Source organism: Callospermophilus lateralis, chromosome 9 (assembly GCF_048772815.1).
Source record: "Callospermophilus lateralis isolate mCalLat2 chromosome 9, mCalLat2.hap1, whole genome shotgun sequence".
NCBI classification, from domain to species: domain Eukaryota; kingdom Metazoa; phylum Chordata; class Mammalia; order Rodentia; family Sciuridae; genus Callospermophilus; species Callospermophilus lateralis.
The window spans coordinates 100,210,677-100,238,563 of record NC_135313.1 but is presented as its reverse complement, the minus strand read 5'-3'; the positions used below and the strand labels follow the sequence as shown (position 1 = coordinate 100,238,563).

Here is a 27,887-nt window from a genome sequence, read left to right as displayed (position 1 = left end):
TTAGTCACAAGCCTGTACTTTCCCCTAGCCCCCACTGGAATCAACCTCAAGATGGGGTTTAAAAAAGAAAAAGGGACAGTAGGCTTCCTTGTCTGCAAAAAAAGGACATAACCATCTCCCATGTGCTGACCCACATCAAGCCCCTTGCTCTCCCAACAACCCCCAGCAGTTCTTAGGCAACCAATCTTCCTCCCTCTCAGAGGGACCACACCCCTCCCTACTCAAGGAATGGAGAGCCATCAGGACCTGGAAACATGTGTCAAGGCTCTGCCCCACCCCCCAAGGCAGTGAATTCTAGAACCTCTCTTCCTTCTGGACTAGGAACTGAGGGGCAAGCCTGCAGCTGCTTTAAGGTACTTGCCGCAGAGCAGAGCAGAGCAATAGAAAGCAGATCAAGAGAGGCAGGAGAAGCGAGGCCTGAATGTAAGGCTTCTGTCCCCGGGGAAAGCAGGATCTACTATCAGGTCTCTCAGCTCTCAAGTCAATTCAGTTTCCATTTTACTCACACCACGCAGCATGGGCCTGTGCCATCTGCAACCCAACTAATCTTTGTTCTACAGTAATAGATTTCATGCAGATTAGACAGAATACATACGAAGACATAAGTACAGGAAAATGCAGATATTTAGACTCTAATTATTTGTTTGATACTTTTGAATACAAAAAACAAGCTCTTTAAAACATGCAAATGGAGGTAAAGAATTAGCAATAGAATTTTCCTTTAGAATGTTCTTAAGAGTATACAACTAATTCAGGCAGATGACAGAAACATACACACATGACTGAGAAGTGGAGGTAGGCACAGTCAATTCACCTTTTCTACAGCTGACTACAAAGGGAGATGATCCATTTGTCCCATCGTCAAGAAGTCTTAGTGATCTCAATGACAATTCTCTTGGGGTTACAAGAAAAGAAATGTTTCGTTTGTAAGGAAAAGAAAAAAGCCAAGTAAAGAATATGCCTCTACCAAGTGGCATCGATTCTTTAAATTTTCTCCAAACCCTCTATGGCCTCCTGTATGTGGAATTCAAGACCAGGCACAGGGTCACTGTAGACATGACTTAGTCTCAAAGTAACCCTTTTGTTACTGCTATACTGAGGCTCAGGTAGATTCCCAGGGAACCAGTGTGAACCGTGCTTCCTACCCTGGGAGGGCTGGGAGGATACCACCTCTGCATGCCAACAGCACACCTGAGCATCTGTCTTCCTTCAGCTCTCAGGTGTTTCTTTATGAAGTGCAACAGTGTCCCAGGTGCTCTGCTGGCAGCTAGGATGCAGAAAAAAGAGTCACAGCTCCTCCCCTCTGGAGCCTGCAATCCATCATGGGAACAGACACATAAAAGTAGCAGCAGTTATGATTCAGGGCGATGCTCTGCTGAGGGCATGCACAGGACTTGCCATATGAATACAAAACACAGCAAATAAATTCAGAGAGGATCCACAGTGCCCTCCTACCAACCTCCCAAAGTGACTCACTACATTACTCGTGTTCAGCACTGAGGAACTTAACATTAACTGGGAGGGTCAAATGCTTTAAATGTGTGTACATCCTACTTAACTCAGAAGCACCCTGCCAAGCTGAGCAGCCACACAGCTAGAACGAATTCAAAAAAGACAATTCAAGAACCCAAGTAATAGGGACAAGAAATCTTTGTAAGGGGATAATGAACAAACCAGCGGGCTACTCCCTGTACAGATAGGTCCAGGAGCTCTCCTACTCTGGGGATGTCCCCACTTGGGATGTGTCCCACTACATCCCTTTTTATTTTTGATTTTGAGACAGGGTTCTCACTAAGTTGTTTAGAACCTCACTAAGTTGCTGAGGCTGAACTTGGACTTGTGGTCCTCCTGCCTCAGCCTCCCAAGTTGCTGGGATTACAGGAGTGCGCCATCATGCTCAGATCAGCATGAATTTCCTTGAAGAAAGAAGAGTCAAGGTAATTTATAGAAGGAATAGGAGGCTAACTGTTATGTGATTTGAAAAATCATCTTTTTCCTTTGTCTATTCACTCAAAAACTACTTGAGTGATTACTACATTTTCAGGCACTTATCTGGGTTCTGGGAATATAAACAAATCCTGCTAACTGCCCACAGGGAACTTTTTGTACAAAGAGATACAATGACATTTGTAGACACAAACCTGTGATAAGGACAATAAAGGAAAACAGAGAATGTTCTGTAACAGAGTGGAGAAGGCAGAGGGTGGTGAGAGACACGGTGGACAGGGTGGCCCAGGGAAGACAATCACATCACGTTACTTTTGCTAAAGGCATAGACTCATCTGAAGAGGCAGGGATTCCTCAGATGTCTCTGTCACTGATGGGGAATTCACAGTAGGCACGGGAGAAGGGGAGGAAGAAGTTATCAATTTGCTATGAGCAATGAAGCAAATGCATGCCTTCAGTAGAAACAGGACAGGGCTTGCTCCTTCAGCAGGAAAAGAGCCCCACAATAAGATGGTGCCCTTCTCTTTCCCTGCCACATCCTCTACCACCTGGGTCCCGCCTCGCGGCCACCAGCACATTACACGCAGTTCACCCCAGCTGATCTGACTGCAGAAACTGAATATAGGAAGCCACATGAGAACACAATTTTCATTTCTATACAAAGAAACCCAAGTAAAATGAAGACACCAGAAATTAACTTGAATACAGAAAATAGTCAATTGTGGGGTATTTTCTCCCTCCCCAAAATTTTTAAAGCAAACGTGTTTACTTATTCAGCTTTGACCTAGTGGAAGAACCATTAAACCCCACTAATCACGTCAAAAGAACTTTCCATCTGACTGCTCAATGAATTCTCTAAGCCCCAAATGTCTGTGGGTACATGTGTCTTCCCTGACAGGGTCAGCATGTCATCTGGGCCCAGCATAAGGAGCTGTATGATCCTGTGGCATGCCAGCAGTGACAGGGCTGGCTCAGCTCCTGCCTCATTGTGAATATCCATCATAGGGACAGGCCAATAATAAGTCTCCTGACCTCAGAGCTCTACTTCTCTGTGCTAAATAAGAGTCTGGCATTTCTGGGCATGGGGTAAAATCAATGTGACAATGTGCAGTTTTACCAAGATTCACCAAGAGAAAATGCAACAATAATTGGAAGTCAGTCTTCCGCATATAACCCTCGCCTTTGGAGGCATCACTTGTAGTGGTGAAAAGTACAGATTTCAAAAAGCTCGTCCAACTTCGGAGTCCTAGCAAAACCTGTAGTTTAGACGCGTTTTTACTGAGCTTATTTCTCATCTGTAGAATGAGGATCATTTCACAAGCCTTTCTTGTATGTATGCAGAGGATGTGTTTTAAACATCTGACCTGCACCAGGCACTGGGCTGGCTGCTGGCAATCATGTAAGCCAAGCATCTGTCACTGTTCTAACAAAGTTGACCACTCCTTGGTACCATGAGCCTTGGGAAAACAAATTCCTAGAGGCTACAGAAGCCTAGTATATTAGTCCATTTTCTATTGACAATGAACAGTACCACGGCCAGGATAGGTTATAAAGAAAAGAGGTTTATTTTGGCTCATGGTTCTGGTCCAAGGTTAAGGACCCACATCTAGTCCGGCTTTCTTGCTGGCAGAGTCCCAGAGCAGCCCACAGCTGAAATACGAGCTGTGAATGTGCACACATGTCCTCTGATTTCTCTCCCTCTTTTTATAAAAAGGACTCAGTCATGGTGGCTACACCTTGATGACCCTAACCTAACGCTTCCTCAGGCTCCATCTCTATATACCACAGTCAGAATAAGTTTCTATCTCTTAATATTTTACAATGCAGATTGAATATCTACCAGAAAGCCAGACATAGCAGCACACACCTATAATCTCAAAGACTTGGGAGGCTGAGACAGGAGAATCGTAAATCTGCGGCCAGTCTCAGCAACTTGGCAAGATTCTGTCTCAAAATAAAAAATAAAAAAGGGCTGGGAACCTAGCTGAGTGGCAAAGCGTCCCTAGGTTTCATTCCCAGTACCAAAACATAAAAAGTAGAAATAAATGAATTTCAACCAGGAAACCTGGAGGCACAGTCAAACCACATCCAGACCCCGAAATCCAGGGAAGGTAGTCAGTCCCAAGGAGGCCTTTGCAATGTGACCAGAGAACTGGGCGAGTTGTTAAGCTGGGTGAAGAGTAAAGTGAAGTGTATTCTAATGAGAGCACAGGCCAGAGGCAGTGAACAAGAACTGGTGACTCAAAATAATAACTACAATGATGACAAGACCAAACTCCTTCTTGGTAGTATACTAGAAAGTAGCAGGGCACTGATATTGCCACTTGTCCCTCATGAAAGTACTAAAAGGTATAGGCCTTATTTTAAGTGAGTATATTCTGAGTTGATTTTTAAATTTTCAATGAGGAGGCTAGAGGTTTAAGCAACTTTAAGGGTCAGAAACAGGGCTGGGGTGTAGTGCAGAGGTGGGGAGCTTGAACTAACACCTCAGCAAGGGCCCTGGGTTCAGCCATAAAAGAAAAAACACACATGAACAAAGTTTGTATACTGATGACTAAAAGTTAAAACTGGACTTCCAGGAGTCAACATCTAGAATTTCAAAACCTAAATAATTTCTGAAAGTCATATTCACAAGAAATCACAGTGTATCCTTTTACTGATTAAATATTCGATTTCTCCCTTTGACCTTATTTTACCTGGGAATTTTCCCTGAAAGGGTAATACTTAATGTCAGCATCCCAAACCTACAGGCATCAGATCTACACCTTGCACTCTTTTGGAAATGTCATTTTAATTATCACTGTACCCACCCTGACCCAATTCTTCTTGACAGCAACTATGTAGGCACAAAAGCAAATCAACTGGAAAAACTCAGAGCTGAATTTGGGAAAGGGTTCCTATCAGAAAGTTCCTCATACTTAAAAGTCATTATACCAAGAGCAATTTGCCCTTTGTGCAGATAACCCTTTGAACATCCTTCTCTGTTCTAATGACCTCATTCTCAGGAACCCTCTTAGCTAGAGACAAATAACCATAACTTCTGTATAAAAAGACACAGAGAAATAAGATGACAATTTTTAAAAGAAAGACCAATGGTCTACTCAATCTTAATCCTCTAAGAGCAGCCCCAAAGATACAAGCCCACTTCAATCAAACCCACTGACAAAATTCTATGCACATCAGTTGGTCTCACCACCAGTCACCCAAGCCAAAACACACTGTTCTTATCCTGACCTCTTCCCTGACCATCTCCCACAACTTCCTTCCCTGACCATCTTCCACATCCCCTCTTGTCTCATAGAAGTTACCCTAATTCTGCTCTCCCTCCTTTTTATTACCAAAATTATTTCTTATTCCTGTTACTGAAATAGTCACCCTACTGGTTTCCATGACTAAGCTTTTTTTAAAAATAAATGACACTAGATGTTTCAAACACTCGGTGTGTTAAAAAAAAAAAATAAAGTAAGAAGACATAACCCAAATTCCAGATAAACTGTTACCTTTTTCACAGAACAAAATTAATGCAATGTAAACATGGTTAAATAATTCAGATATTAACAAAAGAAAACAAAAATAAACATCTTATTTCCCAACCCCCTTATTTCTTCAGTTTTTTTTTTTATTAAAAAAATTTCGGATTAGTATTAGATTTACAGAAAAGTTGCAAAGATAGTACAACAAGCTGAGAGCAGTAGCATAGGCCTGTAATCCCAGCAATTTGGAAGGCTGAGGCAGGAAGATCACAAGTTCAAAGTCAACAGCAGCTCAATTCTAACAATAGGTAAGCTATGAGAACCAACCTAGGTGCCCTTCAACAGATGAATGGATGAAGACAATGTGATTATATATATGTATATACACACACACACACACACACAATGAAATATTACTTAGCCTAAAAAATGAAATTACAGCATTTGCTGGGAAATGGATGGAACTGGATATTATCATGCTAAGTGAAATAAGTCAGACCCCCCAAAAAAACCAAGGGCCGAATGTTCTCTCTGATATGTGAATGCTAACACATAATTAAAGATGGGGGAGGGAAGAAGAGAAATTCATTGGATTAGACAAAGAGAAGGAAGGGGATGGGAATAGGAAAGACAGTAGAATGAATCAGACCATAACTTTCCTGTGTCCTTATATAAATATACAACCAGTGAAATTCCACATCATGTACAACTGCAAGAATGGGATCCTAATTAGAATAAGTTATACTCCATGTGTGTATAATATGTTAAAATACACACTACTACCATGTATATCTAAAAAAACGACAAAAAAAAGTTCAAGTCCAGCGTCAGCAACTTAGCTTAACATTATGGACTTACAAATATTTATTTTATATTTTGGGTTAAAATCAAACAGTACTGGGCCAGGCTGTAGCTCCGTGGCAGAGTGCTTGCCTAGCACGTGAGAGGCATTGGTTGTAAAGTATTTATCTTGTTATAGTCCTTGCTCCGGTTCTAGAATCAGCTACTTCCCCCAAGAGGTTTGGTGGTATTAGAGACCAAGATCTGGGAAGTGGGTGGTAGCTTCTTCTAGCTCTGATTCTGCAACTTGCTCTCTTTCGTGTGCGCACTGTCTGTCTCTCCCCCCCCTCCCTCCCTCCCTCCCTCCCTCCTCCCCCCCCCTTCTCTCTCTCTCTCTCTCTCTCTCTTTGTTTGTTTTTGGAACTGAGGATTGAACCCAGGGATGCTTTACTACTGAGCTACATTCTCAGATATTTTTATTTTTTATTTTGAGACAGGGTCTCTCTAAGTTGCTTAGGGCCTCACTAAGTTGCTGAGGCTGGCATCAAACTTGCTTGCTGAGGCTGGCATCTTCCTGCTCAGTCTCCTGAGTCACTGGGATTGTGCACCACTGACCCAGCACAACTGCTTTCTTTAGCTAGCATTCCGTGTCTATAAAAAAGCTATATCTTACACCTAAGTCCAACTTTCACTTCTCTTAGGATCACCTACAGTGGAATGATGTCCATGTACCAGGCCCAATGCCCCTGTGCCCACCATCTGCATGTATCCTCTTATGTACTCTTCAAGGTGGCACAAGAATCACCATCTCCAATTTGCACCAGAGGACACCCAAATGGACAAGCAGCTGCCTGCTCAGGTGACAGGCTGCTCTTGCACAGGGGCGCTCCCACATGGAAGGACTCCACTGTCACACTCATTCCAGCCCTGAAGGCACTTACAATCCATTCGCCTACACCAGTAATCTCAAAAACCTCCTAAAGGACTGGTGATATTTTTTTGGCTGATTCACACCAGTCTGCGCTAAACGAAGAAGAAGAAAAGCTGGTGAATTTCTCTTAAAGATATATTATCTCACTTACATGACTACCCTGCATTCTGAAATTATATTTTTCCTATTAGTCACCATGATCAGTCTCCCTTACTCCATTTTTAAAATTTAACTCTATGAAAAGTTATCTTAGCTTCTTAGCAAGGTACACAAGAAGGCCCTTGTCCATCTTCTCCACACTTTCTTCTACATGAACACCAAACTGCTTCTAGAAACGCACTCATCATGTTTGAATCATAATTTTCTTTTCCAGAATCTGCCTCCTGAATCTACCAGGCAAACAACTGACAAGGAACATCACATTTTCAAAGCAATCTTTTGGTTATAGGGTGCAAATTCCTGTTTTAATAATATTTCTTTCAATGCTTTCATTTTCTAATTATTCCCTACAGTAACTATTGATGGCACAACTGCAGAATCAAAGAAACCAACAATCAACTCCAGGTTTGAGCGCGACAGCAGGCAGACAGCACTCAGCCTGACAGGAGCAGAACAGACAGGAGGACTAGTTAAAGACTAAACGCTCAGGATCCTTCTCTCTGTCCCTCCACTGACACAACTAAGAAAACCTGATGCTGCAGGCCTCCTCTCATGGTTTGCTTGCCGGGAGGATCATTTAAAAAAAAAAAAAAAAAAAGTGGGAAAGTGTTCTGAAAATACTAAAACACTCCACACATGGTGGGAGAATAGCTGATATTAAAATCTGAGGATGGCCAGTGGTTCCTTGGCTAAGTATAAATTGATAAATGATTTAAATATGCCACTGCTACAGGAAGAGCCTTTAATTCTTGTTTCCTACCACATGCTCAGCTACTTAAGGTAAAAGTTAGCAATGCTGCTAAAGCTTGCGTCTCGGGTAACAGTGACCAAGCAGGCAATTTGAAACGAAATACCATGCAAAAAGTCTTTATTTTAACTCAGATGCACAAGGCTTTCTCCACAGTCTTTAACATTAAACAGTTGCCACCCCTATTAATGTGCTGTTGTTTAAAACAAAACAAGATGCAACTTCAGACTAATGGTACTTTTAAGTCACACACTTTTCAAAACCTCAAATACAAGCCTCCAAGAAAAGACACTTTAGAGCATAAATTATTTAATGCTCTTACTCCAGGTATTGATTTCTGATAGCAGCCTACCCTGAAAATAGAATATACTACAGCGAGCTATGAAACCAAAAGCCATACTGTCACTTTGTACATTAAATTCCCATCATAAGAATGACCAGAAATGTGGCTTTTTCCAATATTGCAACATTCAGCCAAACTTTTAACTTTGGTTTCAGCCAAACCTAAGTCAACAGAAATATACACCCTTAGCAGTCCCCTACAATACAAGCGCAGAGCAAAAGTGCCAGATGTGTGCCCATTTCCCCATAGTGGGAGACTAATAGACACTTTTTATTGTGCACAATTTCACTCTGCGGAATACCTGCTTCAGTGGAAGGGTTTGGAAATACCCTTCAGAGACAATAAATGAAAGTCTGCCAGAAAAAGCATCACGCGGACGAGATGGCACACAAGTTGTCCCATCCTATCAAATCCCCTCTGCTCAAAATGCAAACGTGGTTCATACAGCCTTTCAGAATCACTTCAATGATGGGTAAAAACCTCCATGGAAAGATTGATGGCTACTCAGTAGACTGTGGAAAACACTTCTTGTGTAGTTGTTCTTTTCCACTTTGGCATTTACAAGATTCTCCCTTTGAAGGGAGGAAGAAATTTAAACAATGATTCTTAAGACAGAAACGGCATCCTTCCATCGCTGATTCATATGTGCTTTGCTTTTCTACGCTCTTGGTGAAACTTAGCTATTTCTACCCAGTAGATTCTTTTGAAAGGCATTAGGCTTATTAACAAATGCCCAGTAACTACAAGAACAGATTCATTTTCAAAACCTACATACTGTGAACATAAGACCAAAGAAAAATGAAAAGCATATGAAGTAAACAAGCTGACGAAAACCCAGCTAGCCTTTGCTTTCTCTGCCTCCTCCTCCTCCTCCTCTCCTAAGTCTGAAGGTTGCTAATGTTGATGTTCAGACAACTGTTTCATAATTTTCTCCATCTAAATTCAATTAACATTCATTGCAGTTATTACATTTCATACATGATTTTCCATTCCCAAAATATATTTTAAGAATTTTATTTCCTGCCTAGTCAAGCAGCAATAATCACAAACATTTCCCACAATATAGGAGAACAGCCTACCTCTCCCAGCAGTCATGACTGTCAGTGATCTTGGTACCAAATAAAAACACTGCTCTGAAAGCTATACCTACTCACAGCAACTTAAGCATCAGCAAACTCTCCACCCACATGCTTCTTCAGCGAGATCCAGCACCAATGACAACTGCCACCCTATTCCAAAATAAAAGCCTAGACTCTATGTAACACTGACTTTTCAAAAGAGGGGAAGGGAGCAGACCTTCTCCAGCTGACTATACTCATGTAAGAGCCCTCTTTAAAACTTACTAAAAAATCATTTTTAACCAACTACCTGATTTTCCTCACCCAAGAAACAGAATCCCTAACATAAATCTTAAATTAGAAAAATAACAAAAAGTAATCTCATTTCCACATAGAAAACAGGCTGTTCATTTAACTGTGTTACTTAAACTGTTATCAGAAACAGTCTTTTCTGGGCTATTTCAAGTGGACCTCTTAACAGAGCTCAATACATTTACCAGTCTTGTAACACGTTGTGACTATGGAGACACTTCCTAAGATACTGAACCACCACCCCAAGCCTTGCAAGCTGACGTCTAATAAATAAAAGAAGGGGGAAGGGTGGGAACCCATGAGCACCTGATCCACTTATTCACAATCACAGCTATTAACAGCCAGGAGTGAATAATAATAGCTTGGCTTCTTAATAAAGATCCTCTTTTAAAGGAATGCTTTGTCCCAGCTACACCTGGCAACAATTCAGACCTTACCTAATACAATGCAGCATTAGTCTGTTTGTTTTCATATTTAAACAGGCATTTCTCATTTTCAATAAAGTAGAAATACCTTGTAACAGTTTTCAACGTATAAAATTTTTAGTATAAAAACAGGATGCATTTGGCAGCAAAATGATACCCTAGGTACAGTCATGTACAAGGTCAATAATTTTATGATTATGTTACCTAGTTGTTTATAGTTTTAATCTGCAAACATTTTGTCTAGCTACAGATTATGGAATTTTCATGGATTTAATTGACATGACACTTCTATCTTTTTCATAAACATGTTAGCTTTGCTTAAGAAGCCCAAAAGCATGTTTTTTTTTTTTTACCAAATTAATGTGCATAGGCCTCACTTCAATCAAATCCAATTAGAGATCATTAAGTGCCTGCAGATAAAGGACACTGACTACTCCATAATTACTGGCTCTTTCATTCTCAAAATCCAATTCTCCTATGAGCATAAGCACATCTGCATGATTAAAATACTTACACAGAAAATAATTTGCTTTTTGAAACTCATGGAAAGAAAAACTATAATTTTTGCTTCAAGGGGTTTGCTAATTATATGGAGATGGGAAGGAGAAAAAGAAACATCTATATGGCAACATATTTTTAACTCCCTTATTCTTGCCATTCAAAGCTGAAGGGCCTTCGGGTAACCTAGCAACAAGGAGGAATCATACAAAGATGAAGTATTCTATTACAGACGGCACATTTTACATTGCTACTCGGCTGCTATTTCATTGCTGTTTTTAGTCACAATTCTATTATACTTAAAAATAATAATAATAAGCCCACAGGCTGTATACAAAAATAATCAACTGAACTTCATAAGACATCATTTTGAACATATCAAGAACTACAGCCCAAGACGAAACCCATTTATTCTTTAAGAGTATTGCCATTATATTAACAGTTTTTTTCCAACTTAGTGCAAATCCAGAGCTTTTGTTTCTGATGCAAAAGAGCATTACTGTTTGCAAATAACGAAAGGAAAAAAAAATAGACAAATTAGATTTCATCAAAATTTAAAACTTTTGTACACCAAAAGATACTATTAAGAAAGTGAGAAGATAGCCCATTTGTAAATCATTTATCTACTGAGTCTTATATCCAGAAAGAATTCACATAGCTCAACAACAAAAGACAAATAACCCAGTTAAAAAAATGGGTGAAGGACTTGAATAGAGACTTCCATGGAAGACCTGGACATGGCCAACAAACACCTGAATACATCATTACTCATTAGGGGAATATAAATCAAAACCACAATTAGATACCACTTTACCAAGTAGGATGATTACAATTTTTAAAAAATGGAAAATAATAAGTGTTTCCAGAATGTGAAGAATCTGAAAATTGCTGGTGGGAATATAAAATGGTGCAAAACCACTGTGGAAAACAGTTTGGTAGTTCCTTAATAACTTAAATGGAATTACCATATGATTCAGCAATTCTAGTCCTAGGAAAACAGTACATATTCGAAGGAGCTAAAAACAGGTGCTCAAACAAAAACTTGTTCATAAGTATTCAGACAAGTGTTCAAAGAAGCACTTTTGTAATACACAAAAGGTAGGAACAATTCAATGACTTCCTAGAGATCAGTAGTTATATGTTATCAGTGAATAATAAACATGATTGAACTATACACTGAATTGGATGACTGTATAGTATGTGAATTCTCTCTCAATACAGTAGTTTTTCACAAAAGCATTACTGTCAATTTAATGAAAATGTACATTACATTTTAAATGCATGCCCCCCTAAACCTGAAATATGAAAAAAAAGTATGAATTTATTCTCAAATGGTGTCAATTTAAAAAATAAATATTCTCCTAAAATGGAAAAACTGGAGGAGAAATCAATCATTCTGAGCACCACACATGTCCCAGATACAGTAAGAATTTTACACATGATCTCACTTATTATGCACATTATCTCTTCAGGGTATTCACTCCATGTGACAGCTAAGCAAATGATGGCTCACAAGAATTAAGTCATTTGTCCAAAGTCACACATCACACTAAAGAGAGGTACAGCAGCCTTTCCGACAAAAGTATGTTCTCATGTTTTGATCACCTTCTAGTTTTCTGACACTGTGTCTACTCTTCTGGGGGGAATGTGGGCACCCACACTTCAAAATGAATGACCATAAAGTTTGTTAAACACAACTGCCACCTGCCCAATAGTTAACTGTCAAGTCCTTGTGCTGAGTACAGGCTGTTAAGTTTTCACAAATGGAAGTCTGAAAGACACAGATCACTGTAAAGACACTTATTGGGTCAGCCTAGGTAGCACCTCTGTAAACAGGCAGTGCCCACTAAATGCAACAGGCCTACAGGCCTTCACGTGATTGGAACCTAAGCTGTTTAGGACCCTGGAAGGGAGCCCTGTACTGCCATTCATTCTCTCCTTCAGTTTACTGAGCTCTTCAGCAGTGAACACAAGCAACATGCAACTCATATGCAACACTCTGGAATCCCACCAGTAAATAAGAATTCATGGGGAAAGCTGAAGAAAAATGAATCTGGTCACCTCAGATGCAAAGTGTTCAAGTGTGCCATCAAAATTACTATGAGATGAAAAAGGAAAATCCGACTGGCAAATGGATCAATCAGAATGTTCACTGGGACTGAGAACACAAAACAGACTATGAGGTTTTTGCTCCAAGAATGAGCAAACCCACACACACAGTGTCTATACCTGGGAGGCTCGAAGTCCAATGCAGGAGAGACAGACAGATGTGAGCCAACTAATCACCAAACAAAAACCTGCAAGCGTGACAAAAGCCAAGCATCCAAGTAGAGAATGCCTGGAGATGTTTGCCTGAAGAATCCGACACCGTTTGGGAGGGAGGGAAAGCGTCCCAGTCAGCAGAATATGGAGCAGGGCTGTTTCACAAGGAAGACCCAGTCAGTGCCATTTGTGGTACTGAAGCCCTCCCCCAGCCCTATCACCATGTAATTAATATACCAGTACTAATGTTTTTTCCTTTCTCTTTGGAAACAAATGGGATTTATAAATATATAGAATTTCCCTCTGTTCTTAGGAAACGAGAATGACAAAGGTGTGGGTCTTTTTCAGAGTTTGTTTGCAAAATTTCAGAGAAAAATACTCGTGTTCTAGAACTGATACTCAGTTTTTATTTTCTTATTTCTACTACAAAAATAGAGAAGGGGACATGCCCATTTCTTGAACCTGACTCAGATGAGGTGATCAGTGACAACTTCGTCATCAAACCAGCCCATCATTTCTGATGGGTAGAGATAAAACAAGACTGGTGTGGTACTGATAAATGTTGAAGCTGAGTTAGGGCTACATGGGGGCTCATTATTCTATTTTATCTACTTCAGTATGTATTTGAAACATCCCAAATAAATTAAAAAGGAAGATGATCAGAAGACTTCCCTCCCAGCTTTGAAGATCTCAGCCAGCAGTGCCTGATACACATCCAATCATTGGCTACAGGAAGTGCCCACTTCAGAGAAAGCAGAGGTCCAATTTGCTCAAACACAGGAAAAATAAAAATCTTACAAACTAACATAAAAAGCACAGTTCATCTAACATTTACATGCTATTTAACGCTGTCTCTGGAGAAGGAAAAAAAAAAAAGGGAACAAGAGAAAAGCTTCCATCTTTTTTTCCTCCATTTTCCCCCAGAGGTAAGCAGGCATCACTGTAGCAAGGCTTTATGGTGGAGCAACAGACGGAGGAGGGGTGAAGACCGGGGCAGGAGGCACGCTCCCAGGCTGGCTCAATAGCTCAAGAAAGATTAGACCTGACCAGCATGCAGGAGATGGGGAGAAGTGGGTGGGTTCAAGAAACACTTAAGTGACAATCCATAGGGATCAATAATAATATACACGAGAAGAGAGGTACAGAAGATCAGAGATGATACCTAAGCTTCAATTGACATGCCTAGATGGATAATAGAAAAATCATGCATAAAGGAAGTACAGAAAATATTCAGGATGCAGTGATATTTATTGTTTTCCATTTTCTTTCAGTTAGAAGTGGAATATAAATATGGCTTTAGATACATGTCTCAAATACAAGAAGAAATGTCAGGCACACAGCTGCTTCACATGCAGTTCTTGCCTCATGCAACCCTGAGGCAAGAACTGGAAGGGAGATAAACATTTATGAAAAGAATGTGATACGGTTAGTAAATAAAACTATAGCCACAGAAAGTATAAGCAGAAAGAAGGTATTGCCGAAGAATGGAAAAGGACTGGGATCGAGCTTTAAACAAATTGAAGGAGATAAGAAGACACAGACCAAAAGAAGAAGAAAGAAAAAAAAAAAAGCTATAAACAAGCCATTTCTTGGGTATAACACCTAACGTACATACAACAAAAGAAAAAGTTGGAACTCATCAAAATTAAAAGCTTTGTATTTCAAATGATAGCACCAATATAGTGAAGGAGAAAGAAATCCCACAGAATAGGGAAAAGTATTTACAAATTATACCTTAATAAGATTATACTAGATAAAACCTTATGCTGGATACCACCAGCATGTATAAAGAACTCTTAAAACTCAATAATAGACAGCTCCATTAGAAATGGAGCTACACATCAGAAATGATGGGCTGGCAAGGGATATATCTGAAAAGAAAGTATATAAATGGTCAATAAGAACCTGAAAAAGATATTATTACTTATTAGAGACATACAAATCAGAATCATGAGACACCACCATGATGACTAAAGTAGAAAAAGAAAAAGTAGAAAAGAAAGACAATAACAACTGTGGGCAATTATGTGTAGAAACTGGAACTCTCTTACGCTGCTGGTTAAGAATGTAAAATAGTGCAGCTACTTTGGAAAATAGTGCGAGTCACTCAAAAAGTTAAACATATAACCCAGCAATTCCACTCTGGTATACAGAAATGAAAATGTATATCCAAAACAAAATCGTCTACATGAACATTTTCAGCAGCATTTGTAACAATAAACCAAAAGTGGAAACAACTCAAAAGTCCATCAACAGATAAAGAAAATGCAATTTATCCATACACTGGAATACTGTTCAACCATCAAAAAGGAAGAAGTACTGATACATGCTACCATATAGATGAACGTTGAAAATAGCATGCTAAAGTGAAAGAAGCCAGACAGAAAAGTCACATATTGTGTGACTCCATTTATATAAAATGCCCCAAATGGCAAAACCATAAAGACAGAAATTAGGTTGCCAGAGATGAGAGGAAGAAGGGAATAGTAAGTTCCTACTAGTGGACACAGTTTTTCCTGGGAGTGATGAAATATTCTAGAATTAAACGATGGTGATGCATGAACATTTTTTTTAGCATAAAAAAAAACAGCTCTAAATCCTGTACTTTAAAAAAGTGAAATTTTAGGAGGTGAACTATATGTGTATTCACAATTTCTAAAATATTCTGAGAACTTAAAAAAAAAAAAAAGTCCAATACCTATCTGTGACAAAAACTCAGAAAAATAATAGATGAAAACTACCTCATGTTGATAAGGAACACCAAAAACCCCAGAGCTAACATCCCATCAATGGTGAAAGACCCAAGATGGGAAACCAGCAAGGCTGTCCAGTCTTACTCTATACAGTGCAGGAAGCTATAGTAATGCAATATGGTAAGAAGGCTTACAGATATGAGAGAAAACTGTTCTCATATGCAGATGATATGATAATTATATAGAACATTCCAAGAAGCTACAAAATCACTAAGTTCTGAAAAACTGCAATCTAAGCTTGTTTAGCTTAAAATTTCATGCAGGTCTATACTTTCAGCTCTTTACTAACTGAAGAAAGCAGAGTGAATGAGCTTTGAGAAAGTAGAACAGTCAAAGTAGAAGTCTAGAAAGTTTAAAAAACAATTTCATCTTTTTAAATAATGAATGGGAATTGTCGAGCAAAAATTTTTAAAAAGGAGGAGGAGGAGTAGAAGCAGGACAGAGGGACAGATTTTTCCATTGCTGCTACAATTTCTTCATACCACCCAAATGTTCAGTGATCTTCAGCAAAGAAGAAAATTAAGTAGTTTGTTATTTGACAGTTAATGAACATCTTACTGAGCCCTCAAAGTTCTATAGAGTAGTATCACCATTTGGGAGTAGTAATATCATTTGGATTTTATACAAAAACTCAGAAAAATAATAGATAAAAGCTACCTTTATACATATGCATTTACATTACTTCTTTCCTTGAAATAACCATATTTGGCTCTAACCATTTAAATATTAATACTACATTATCACGGTAAGAAGCTAAAAGCATAGAACCCCAAGAATTTTTAGATTGTCTTCCTTACCATTTGCTATTTTTTAAACACAGATGCCTAAAAGAACTATTTTCACCTTCAATCCTACCCTGAGCCCATATACACCTGCAGACAAAGATAGCAGACACACATATACTCACACACATATACTCACACACAAAATAAGGAAATGTGGGGGAAATATTTACACCTAGACATTTAGATTACAGTGTTGCTATGATGCACCCAGTGTTACACAACTTTGGTATTCCTGATGCTTAAATTCATATTTTTCACATTCAGAGAAATCCACAGTGGACATATATAATCTTCTAGGCAAGGCCCGAACACAGATTTGATTCTTTTCCCAAATGCTGGCACTATAATGAGATTCACTTTCATAGTGATAGTAGAGGCTATAAGAACAAACTTGCTTTACTGCTACTACTTCTAATTCCTTGCCCAGCATTTTATCTTAGTAGCAATGGTTTTTAAACTGAGAAACCACACAAACTAAACAAGTTCACACAAAACTAAAAAGCATGTGTCAGGCAGCTAACTGCCTGGGTCCCTACCTCTGGATATCCATCAGTTCCATTCATCACCGGCCCACAACTCAGACACCGGAGTTCAGTTTTAAGCTTTACCCAGGATATGCCATGAAAATCATATGCAAATTTGCAAGCTAACAGAGAAAATGATGCCATAAATAAAATTATCTATGAATTATACAGTTATAGGAAAATGAACTATAAGAAAATTTCACGAAATAAAAATGATTTTTGATGGTAATAGCTAAATTATGATAAATATTATTCATTTTTTTCTTTTAATATGATTTATATTTTTATAATCATGAAAAATAAATAAGTGGGATTAATAAAAGTAATTTTAAATCACTTTAAGCATTTTATAAGAAGCATGCTATCCAAAGCAAAATTCCTTAGAAATAATAATGGAATAATGATGGGTATACAGCAGAGTGTGTCAAAAGACCCAAACTCAGGCTGGGGTTACTGCTCAGTGGTAGAGCACATGCCTGGCATGTGTGAGGCACTGGGTTCGATTCCCAGCACCACATATAAATAAATAAATTAAATAAAGGTCCATCAACAACTAAATATTAAAAAAAAAAAAAAAAAAAAAGACCTGAACTCTTGATACCTGCTGTCTGGCCTTACATACCAAGCATGCAGCATTTTTGACACACTCAAAATATTTAAAATCTGAAGGCTATTTTATGATATACGACCCTTAACAATTCTAAAACAGGTATGATGCAATGATATTGTCAGTTAAAAGTTCTTAGGGGCAATTGACCTTCTGATGACTTTTCATTCATGCAGTAATTCACTCCTGTCTTTTCCTCCTTTACTGGAATTTGACTTGATCTCAAAAACAAGTTCACAGTATACTAAAAGGAAAAAGGGAGCTAGAAACAATAGGCTGTAGCTCATTTCATTTATTCAATAATATTTATTTCAAACCTACCACATGTCTGGGATATCTGAGGCACTAAGCTCATGCTCAGTGGGAATAAAAAAAAAAAAAAGGAAATAAAATTAAGTTCCTGCCTTCATGAGTAAACAAATATTTATTGTGATAAGTGCTAGAAGGAATCAATCAGGGTTAAGGGCAGAGATCCCTTGGAGGACTAGACACGCTGTTCTGGGTGGCTCTCTAATGAAGGGATGCTACAGCAGTGATCAGGATGAAGTGAGGAAGAGGGTCACATGATACCACAGAGTGAATGTTTCAGAAAGAAGGAAAAATAAGCATAGAGAAGCGAGACACAGTGGCGTTCACCTGTAATCCAGCGGCTCTGGAGGCTAAGGCAGGAAACTAACCTCAGCAACTTAGTGAGGCCCTAAGCAACTTGGTGAGACTTTGTCTCAAAATAAAAAATAAAAAGAGCTGGTTAAGCATCTTTGGGTTCAATTCCTGGTACCAAAAAGAAAAACAAAAAACAGAAAGCACAGAGGCCCTGAAACAAGGGATGCTCAAAATGTTCAAAATTAGCCAGTAGGTTGGTGAATGTGGCAGGAGCACAGAACTTTCAGAAAGAACAGTAGAAATGACATCAGAATGGGGGTCTGTGCCAGATCACAAAGGGGCAGGTAGACCATGGGGAGCCACTGAATCGTAGTCTGGGTGTGGATGTGAGGCAGGAAATTAGCAGCACCTGATTTATGACCCTGGTTGCTATGTTCAAAACAGACTTCAAGTGTGGACAAAGAAGAGAAGCAAGGATACGGCTGAGAGGCTGCCACAGTGCCCAGGTGACATACCACGATGGCCTGAACCAGGAAGACACCAGCAGCAATGGTGAGAATTGAGAATTTTTAAAAGCCAAGCCGACAGGATTAGCTAATGGATTCATTATGGGTTATGAAACAAAGTCAGTGATGACTCCATAGTTCCTGGCCGGGAAAAACGAATGAATGAAGGTTAGTTTTAAGACCTAGAAGCCCTTACTAAAAATTATCTAGTTCAGCTGCTCAGAAATAGCATAAACTGACATAAAACTGAAAAGGCAGAAGCAGATTCTGCTTTTTCCACTTACCGTTTGCAGATTGTATCATGTTTCCAGATTTTTGGACTTCATCAAATTTTGTAAAAATGACATTCAGCCTGTATGAAAACAAAAATGTATACAAACTATTAACCATTGCTATCTATAATTAACAAACACTAAAGTGAAGTTGAGTTCCATCCCAATAAAATTATTCATGATACAAATGCACTTAATAACATATAGCTTTATTTTGATATTAATAATATACAATAATAATTGAGCACCTACTATGGTCCCAGCACTGGTGTAAGCGCTCTACCTAGAAATCACATTTAATCCTACAAGAGTCTCATGAAAGATTACCATCACCCCATTCTATAGATGAGGAAATCGCCTCCACACATACCTTATTAAGGGGACATAATTAATGGGGTGAAGATTCCAGCGCCAACAGTGGAATCCATAGACCCCATTCCCAATTATTATATTAATCATGACTCCCTACATAAAATGTATTCATGTTAAAAAGTGCATATTCCTCCTATTTCTAAGCCCAGACTTCCAGTTACTTTGGATAAAGCTTTAAAAATCCTTTAATATCACACTACAAAGGCTTCTCTGTGGCTTATACTTAATTCAAAATGTTATAAATAATTTCTCTAGAAACCAACGTCGTGACTGCATAATTTTCAACTTAGAAAGTCTGCATGACATTTGTTTTCTATTAATGGATCATTTCACCTTGGTATTTAAATTGAAGCAAAACTCCTTAATCAGTCAAAATATTCCATCCTAGTGACATCAAAAATGAGAAGAAAAGGGTGCACACAGCATTAACTCATAGTTAATGTTAAGTAAAAAAGTGTCTCCCGAGCAAAACACAGATACATGGGAATAAGTGTAAAGGTTGAGATTCCAAAGCAAGTACTTTGCAGTCAAACCTATGACATTCATTTCTGGGACCAGATTATTAATTTAGTACTTTCTTACACACCATCCTGTGTAAATGTTTGTTTTAAATTAGAATGGAAGCACTCTGGGGAGTAAGAAGGGAACAGTATTCTTTCAGTGTCTATACCATGTACCCACAGATGATCACTTAGGAGAGTCCCATCATGGTGTTAGAGAGCTGGTACCTAACCCTGTCCCTGTTTCACTCTGGAACACTTTAGACATTTCACACATTCTGGTCTTAGTTCATTCCTTCAACAACACCTGAGCATCCATGATGTGCCTAGCACCAAGCTAACTCAATGCTAAATGTGTAAGGTTCTTAACCTCTGGAGCTTTAATTCAAAGTGTCAGGGAAGCCAAAACAACAGATCAACTTTTAAAATGAAGGGGATGAACCAGCCTCATACACTGCTTCTCCTTCTTCCCATAGAAGGTATAGTAATCTTTTCAAGTCATCTTTCCATCAAAGCTCAGATATAGCTTTATAATCCTTCCTGAAATTGCTCCAGGCAATCACTAACAAAGTGTACACTGAAATAAAACTCCAGTTTCCATCCAGGACCAGATATGAGTAAAGTATCACTCACATTCAAATCCAGTGCTTACTAAAGATCCAGAAAGATGCCTTAGAATCAATTTCATAAGATGTTTCCATTGCCTTCCCTTTTAAAGTCATAAAGATCTCCAATGGCTTGGCAAACCCATAAATACTATCACTATACAGGTTGCCAGGGCATGCCTCAACTAAGGTGTGACTTTATTTTGTCACAGCCACACCCTCTGACATGAGCTCACCTACAGGATTTCAAGTTAGGCTGAGGTATACCTCTAGTCCTGGTGTCCCTGAAATCACTGGAAAAGGGCAAGTATTTCCTCCATGCCTAGGAGAGTACTCCCAATAATAAATAGCATGTGTGTGGGTTGTCTATCAGTGGTGTGATCTAATCACTGTGGCCACATGAACCACAATCAGGTGTGGCAGAAATCAGGTGTGAGATCACTGAAAAGGGCACTGTGGTTGGCACCTGCACCTTAACTCGGAATTTCCTGGGGCAAGAGGGCCCTTCCCTCCAGTCCTACACTCTTTTTTTAGTTCTCCCCTTTACTCAATAGTGTCCTCCAAAATGTCTCCTACCAATGTCACCACCTCAAGAGAGCAGTAACCTGGCAATATGATAGAGGAACAACAACAACATCTCTTGAGAATACTGACACTTGTCTGCCACTCCGAGCACAGGAACTGAAGTGCAACCAGGCACAAGTCTAAGGGGGTGAGTCACACAAGTTCAAAGCCAGGCACAGCAGAGCACGCCTATGGTCTCAGACACTTGGGAGGCTGAGGCAGGAGGATTGCAAGCTTAAGACCAGTCAGCAGCAGGACCCCAAGCAACTCAGTGAGACCCTATCTCAAATTTTTAAAAACTCAGTGGTAAAATGTGCCTAGGTTCACTCCTCGGCATCAAAAAAAAAAAGTAAAATAAAGATAATGAGGATATAATCATTAACCTTTGAAGCCATTAGATGTATTTCTCTTTTTTTTTCCAAAGATTGAATTTTTTTTTATTATTTTCTCCAAAATAAGGGAGGGGTAAAAACAAAAACAGAGAGAAAGGGAGAGGGAACTTCATCAAAATAGAGGAAAGATCAGTAGAGTAGATGAGGGGATTGAGAAGGGAGGAAGGACAGGAAAAGGGAAGGACAGTGGAAGTGCATGCTTGAATGTGGAATGGTGGGTCCTGGCAATGGGTGTATCCACAGGACTCTAATTTTTAAAAAAGTAAGCTCTAAATGGATTAAAGAGGTATCTCTCTGGAGTGGAGGGTGGGGAGGAGTGGGGTGGGCTGTGGGTGGGGTGGGAAGTGCTGGGAAAATGAATTGGAGTGCATTGTGTTCTGTGCTTTTGTGATAATGTCATGGTGTGTCCTGGTGTTTATGTAGCTAAAAAGAATATAGTTTTAAAAATGCATGTAGATAACAACATGGTGAGCATGGTGGCATTAGTGTAATGAGGGTATTTCTGAACTTACCTTTCCTCTAAAAGGTATCTAACTGGAGAAAAAAATAGGAACTGTTTCTTCCAGTGTGAAGAGGTAGATGAACAGTGTTCAATGAAACAGGTGTCACAAGAGTAGCACTTCATGTAAAGTGGGATATATATATTTATCTGTATATATTTGGTTCCCAGTAGCTCTACAGAGAACCAAGATTAGACCTGTGTAAACTGAGCAATTAGACCTGCAAACTAGACCTACATTCCTGTGTAGGTGTTCCTCAGGAATATAGAAAAAGAAAATTGGGGGATGTTGCATTATAAGAATGATGAAATGTAGATTAATTTGATGTGAGTAAAATAAATAGTCTACATTGCAAACAATTTCCTATCCTCTTGATTGATCACTTATTTGAATTGGGAAGGAGTTAATTGCCAGTAGCTATTATTGTTGAGATTAAGCCAGCTGTTCCAGTTCAGAAAGTGTGTTTAGATACCGTCTGCTACTTTTTGGCTTTGGCCAATGGTGTTATTGCCTTGTCACTATTTAAGTGTTTTGTAGGTGTATTTCTTTTACTTTAAATCTTTGGATTGCAATTTAAAATGTATTTCTTGAGGCCAGTGCATGCTTAGCATGTGTGAGGCCCTGGGTTCAATCCCTTGCACCCCTCAAAATGAGTCAATGAATCTCTTTTACTAGTTTGACAAATAACTACTATTCACTTTCCCCTAGTTTTTCTGAATTTGAATTTTTATAAGTAAATTCTTCATCCAAACAATTTGTCTTTTTTTTTACTATAAGACTTAGATTTAACTTCTTCCTAGAAAAATCTATAATAAAAAATATGAATTTTTAAAAATTCTCTTGAATTGGGATATAGCTGAGTGATACAGCACTTGCTTAAGATGCTCAAGGCCTGGGTTTGAGCACCAGCATTGCAAAAAAGAAAGAAAAAAACAAAACTAGAATTTAAACCAGAAGCAAATACTAAAATCTCAAAGTTAACAAGCTCCATCCAAACACTCAGCTTTTAGTAAGCTTTTCAGTACTTGGTACTCAATTATGAGTATCAAGGACTACAGGATACCCGAGAAAAGATTCTAAAATGAAAAAGAGCAAAACAACCACATACTGAAAAATTCCAACTTGGACGACAGAGAGATGTTGGTGGAAAACACAAGTTTTAAGACCATATCACTGATTTTTCCAAAGAGATAGAGAAAATATTGCAGTCATAAGGCAAACAGGAAATGAACCCTGCAAAATGGCAATAAAAGGAACTCTGAAAATCTATTGCTTAAAAGAAGTAAAGAGAACACTGGCAAAACCTTTTAAAATTAACGTTGTCAAAACTCTAGAGGTTGAACAAAGGCTTGCAACAATGCAAGGGGCATTTCTTCCAGGGCCTGATCTCGGTAACAGTGAGCTTTTTGTTGTTTGGGTGTATATACCCCAGCTCTGTCTCCAGCTTGGCAGTGGAAAACCTACTTCTCACAATTGTGATGGTTTGAAAACCAGGCACCTGGCATCCACAGGAAATGCTAACAAGTCTGGATCTCCTCAAAACACCTGCTCTCAAACTGCCATGTGACCAATTATTATATTAATTGTGACTCTCTACACAAAATGTATACATGATAGAAAGTGCTATGTTCCCTGTAACCCCATTCACAGGCTTGTCATCACTTGGCCAGACTCAGAGCTGCCTTGGGGTGAGCTTCTTTTTCCTGAGGATGTGATTAAAATATGTCAGCAACCATCACCCAACATGACAATGGACTGAGGCAATACAATCAGGACAAAGAAGTTATCCAAAAAACTTTTAAAGCTGGGGAATGAGATGCCCATAGGAACTTTGAAAGCAATGAAATATTCCCCAGAATCTAGAGGCCGTGCCTGTGTGAGAGGACATGTGCCTGCCCAGGAAATACCTGAGAGGGCACTAATGTCTCACTCGGGCTGATGTTGACTCTGAATATGAAGGAAAAAAGGGAAGGCAAAGTATAAACTACCTGCCAGAGCACTGAGCACAAACCCCAAAACACACTGAAAGCCAGTCAGCAAAGACTGGGGAACTCACTGGCTCAAGGCATTAAGGAAATTCCTGTCTAATCATTAGACAACCACTGAGCTAACCACAGACTTCAGCGCCCACAAAGAACAAAGAAAATGCCTTAAGAATTAGTTCAGGAAAGTCTTTAAACAATGAGCAACAAAAACAACAGCAGCAACAAACCCAGGAAAGCAGAAAGAATCAGATTTCCAGAATTCTAAAACCTACCATTTAAAATGCTCAGTTTCAACAAAAAATTGTGAAACATTTAAAGGAACAAGAAAATATGGCCCATGGGGCTGGGGATGTGGCTCAAGCGGTAGCGCACTCTCCTGGCATGCGTGCGGCCCGGGTTCGATCCTCAGCACCACATACAGACAAAGATGTGTCCGCCAAATACTAAAAAAAATAAATAAATATTAAAATTCTCTCTCTCCCTCTTTTTCACTCTCTCTCACTCTTTCTTTAAAAAAAAAAAAAAAGAAAATATGGCCCATACATAGGCGGGAAAATATTAATCAATAGAAATTATCTGTATTGTACTAACTCAATTAAGACATGAAATGAAATTATAAGTATGTTAAAAGACTTAAAGATAATAGTTTCTAAAGAACTAAAAGTATAAGAACAATGTCTCACCCAAAGGAGACTATCAAAGCAGAGAAAGAAATTTTTACAAAACATAGAAATTCGAGAGATGAAAAGTAGATAATTGAAATGAAATATTCTATCCTGGAGACTGAGGCAGAAGGATCACAAAGTTCAAGGCCATTCTGGGCAACTTAGACCCTGTCTCAAAATAAAAAATAAAAAGGGCTCGGGGATATAGCTCAGTAGTAAAGCACCTCTGGCTTCAGTTTCCAGTACAGGAAAAAAAAAAAAAAAAAAGATATATTTGTCCACTACAGTGTTTCAATCGCAGCTTTTTTTGTTGCTTTGTTTTAAACCCAGGATATTGAGCATGCTAAGCCAAGTGCTCTACCACAGCTCCAAATGCATCCCAGCAGATCCAAACTGGGACAAGCATCAGCAAAATTGAAGGCACATCAACCAACGTTATGTTATCTGAAAAACAGCAGAAAATAATAGGGGGAAAAAATGAACACAGCCTAAGAGATCATCTTATGATAGCAATGTGCCAATATACACATAATGGAAGTCCCAAGAGAAAACAAAGAAAAAGAAACAAAACGTACATACGAAGAAGTAGTGGCCAAAGTCTTCACGGGGTTGATATAAAACATGAATCTAAATATTCAAGAATTATGACAAACTCCAAACAAGGTAAACTTAGAAATCCAAACCTAGATACACAATAAAAAAGACACTTGACAAAAAAGACCAAAAGAAAATGTTCAAGGCAGTAACAGAGAAGCCACTTGCACAAGCAATTCAATAAAATGAATATCTAATTTCTCACGAGAAAAAAGGAGGACCACACGCTGTGCATATTTTCAAGACCTGAAAAATATTGTCAACCAAGAATTATGTAGCTAATAAAACTCTGCTTCAAAACCCAAGAAGAATTTGATGTTCCCAAATGAACAAAAAAAGACCGCCTTTCAGGTTGAAATGAAAGGAAACCATACAATAGCTCAAATTCATGTGTAGAAATTAAAAAAAAATATTTAAAAAAAAAACACCAGTAAATTATATAAATAAAGAAGACATAAGTAAATTCAAAAAAATATACAAAATTTCTGTTTGTAACTCTTGCCATCCTACATGACTTAACAGGAAACTGCAGAAAGCAATAATTATAAAACTGTTCTCATGTTCTCAAAATGTAGAAAAACATAATGTGCATGATAATAGCTAGAAAAGGAGAAACACATCAATAACAATAAAGAATTAGAAGTCTCAAAAATATGTATAAATTAAATAAAACACTACACCAAGCGACAGATGGGTAAAAGATAAAAACAAAAATGAAATTAGAAAATCCTGAAGAAATCAATGAAAATGAAAACAGAACATATACAAACCAATGAAATTTGGCTTAAGTACTCAAGACAAATTTTTTTTTATTTTTTTCTTTTTTTAGTTGTAAATGGACAAATACCTTTATTTTGTTTATTTCTTTTTATGTGGTGCTGATGATTGAACCCAGGGCCCCGCATATGCTAGGCAAGCGCTTTACCACTAAGCCACAACCTCAGCCCCTCAAGAGAGAAATTTATAAATGAGGACGCCTACATTAAAAGAGAAGAGAGATCTCAAATTGATAACACTTTTCATCTTAGAAAAATTTTTTTATAAAAATAAAAACATTTAAAAATTTAAACTGTAAAAATAAAAACAAATCAAATGAAGCCTAAGGAAGGAAACAATACAGATTAGAATAAAATGTAGACTAGTAAACAGTAGGAAAAAAACTTAAGTTAGCCAAACTTAGCCAAAAGTTCATTCTTTTTTGGGGGTGGGGGGGTGGGGGAGGAGAATAACCAAATTGATAAACCTTTACCTACCCTACCCAAAAAAAGAAAGAAAACTCAAATTAATGAATTTATCACTATTGACCTACGAAAATAATGAATAGGGAATACTAGGAAGAATTATATGTTCAAAATTAGGTAACCAAGATAAAAGGAAGAGTTCCCTAGGCAGACACACACCAATCCTTCACAAACTTTTGTGTGGTGTGTGTGTGTTGGGTGGCGGGTGAGTAACCAGGGATTGAGCTCAGGGGCACTCAACCACTGAGCGACATCCCTAGCCTTTTTTTGAATTTTATTTACAAACTATTTTTAAGAAGATGATAGAAGAAACTATGGATGTGGAAGGTGATGCATAAAAGAACTTTCTCTATTTTATAAATCTTCTGTAAACCTAAAACTACACTAAAAATCTATTAATTAAAATTTAAAATACAAAATACATAGGGGCTGGGGATGTGGCTCAAGCGGTAGCATACTCGCCGGGCATGCGCAGGGCGCTGAGTTCGATCCTCAGCACCACATAAAAATAAAATAAAGATGTTGTATCCACTGAAAACTAAAAAAAAAAAAAAAAAAAAAATTAAAAATTTTTTTAAAAATACAAAACACACACACACACACACACACACACGCAGAGGATTCATTCTATAAGGTAGTATTAGAGTAACAAGAAAAGATGAAAAAGAACTAAGCAGCTTAACAAAACCCTGACTCAAAACAAAAACAAAAGAGGCTGGGATTTGGCCCATTTGGCCCAGTGGTTCAGCATCCCTAGATTCAATCCCCCACACACTCTCCAAAAGAAGAAAAATATTCCTTATAAATATTCTCTATATAAAAATATTATATATATATATATATATATATATATATATATATATATATATATTACATATATATAAAAAATATAATATATAAATATATATAAAATCAACAAAAATGCAAGGTTGGTTCAACATGTGAAAAACAAGAAATGTAACATCATATATCAGTATAATAAAAAACAAAAGCCACAATTCTCAACAAATACAGAAAAACTTTGGCTATACCCAAAATGCTCTCTCTCTTTCTCTCTCAACAACAAACTAGGAATAACAAACAACTTCTTCAATCTCATAAAGGTATATATGTACACAAAACATACAAAAACTACCCATGGCTAATATTACAATTAATTGTGAATAACTAAAAGCTTTCTAAGACCAAGGACAGAACAAAGATGTTCATTCTCACCACTTTATTCAACATTATTGTAGAGGTTCTAGCCAGGACTTTTATGAAAGAAAGAAGTAAAAGGCTGCCATATTGGAAAGGAACAAGTAAAATTATTTCTATTGGCAGATGATGTCATCTTGTATATAAAAAAGTCTAAACAATTCACAACAAAAATCACTAGAATATGGAAGTTCACAAAAGTTGCAGAATTTAAGATCAATATAAGAAATCAATTGTTTTGCTCTATATTAGTAATGAACCACATGAAATTCAAATTAAGAAAAAG

At 38.1% G+C, this 27,887-nt stretch overlaps 1 protein-coding gene across 6 annotated transcripts in view; it reads right to left on the bottom strand.

The window, feature by feature from the left end:
• The window catches only part of Clasp1 (cytoplasmic linker associated protein 1), a 272,883-nt gene that overhangs the window by 134,709 nt on the left and 110,287 nt on the right, over positions 1-27,887 (bottom strand). For all 6 annotated transcript variants that reach the window (XM_076865838.2, XM_076865837.2, XM_076865839.2 and 3 more), the window contains exon 8: positions 18,999-19,066. In XM_076865838.2, coding sequence (XP_076721953.1) covers positions 18,999-19,066 — 68 coding nt within the window. The remainder of the gene's footprint in view (positions 1-18,998; positions 19,067-27,887) is intronic.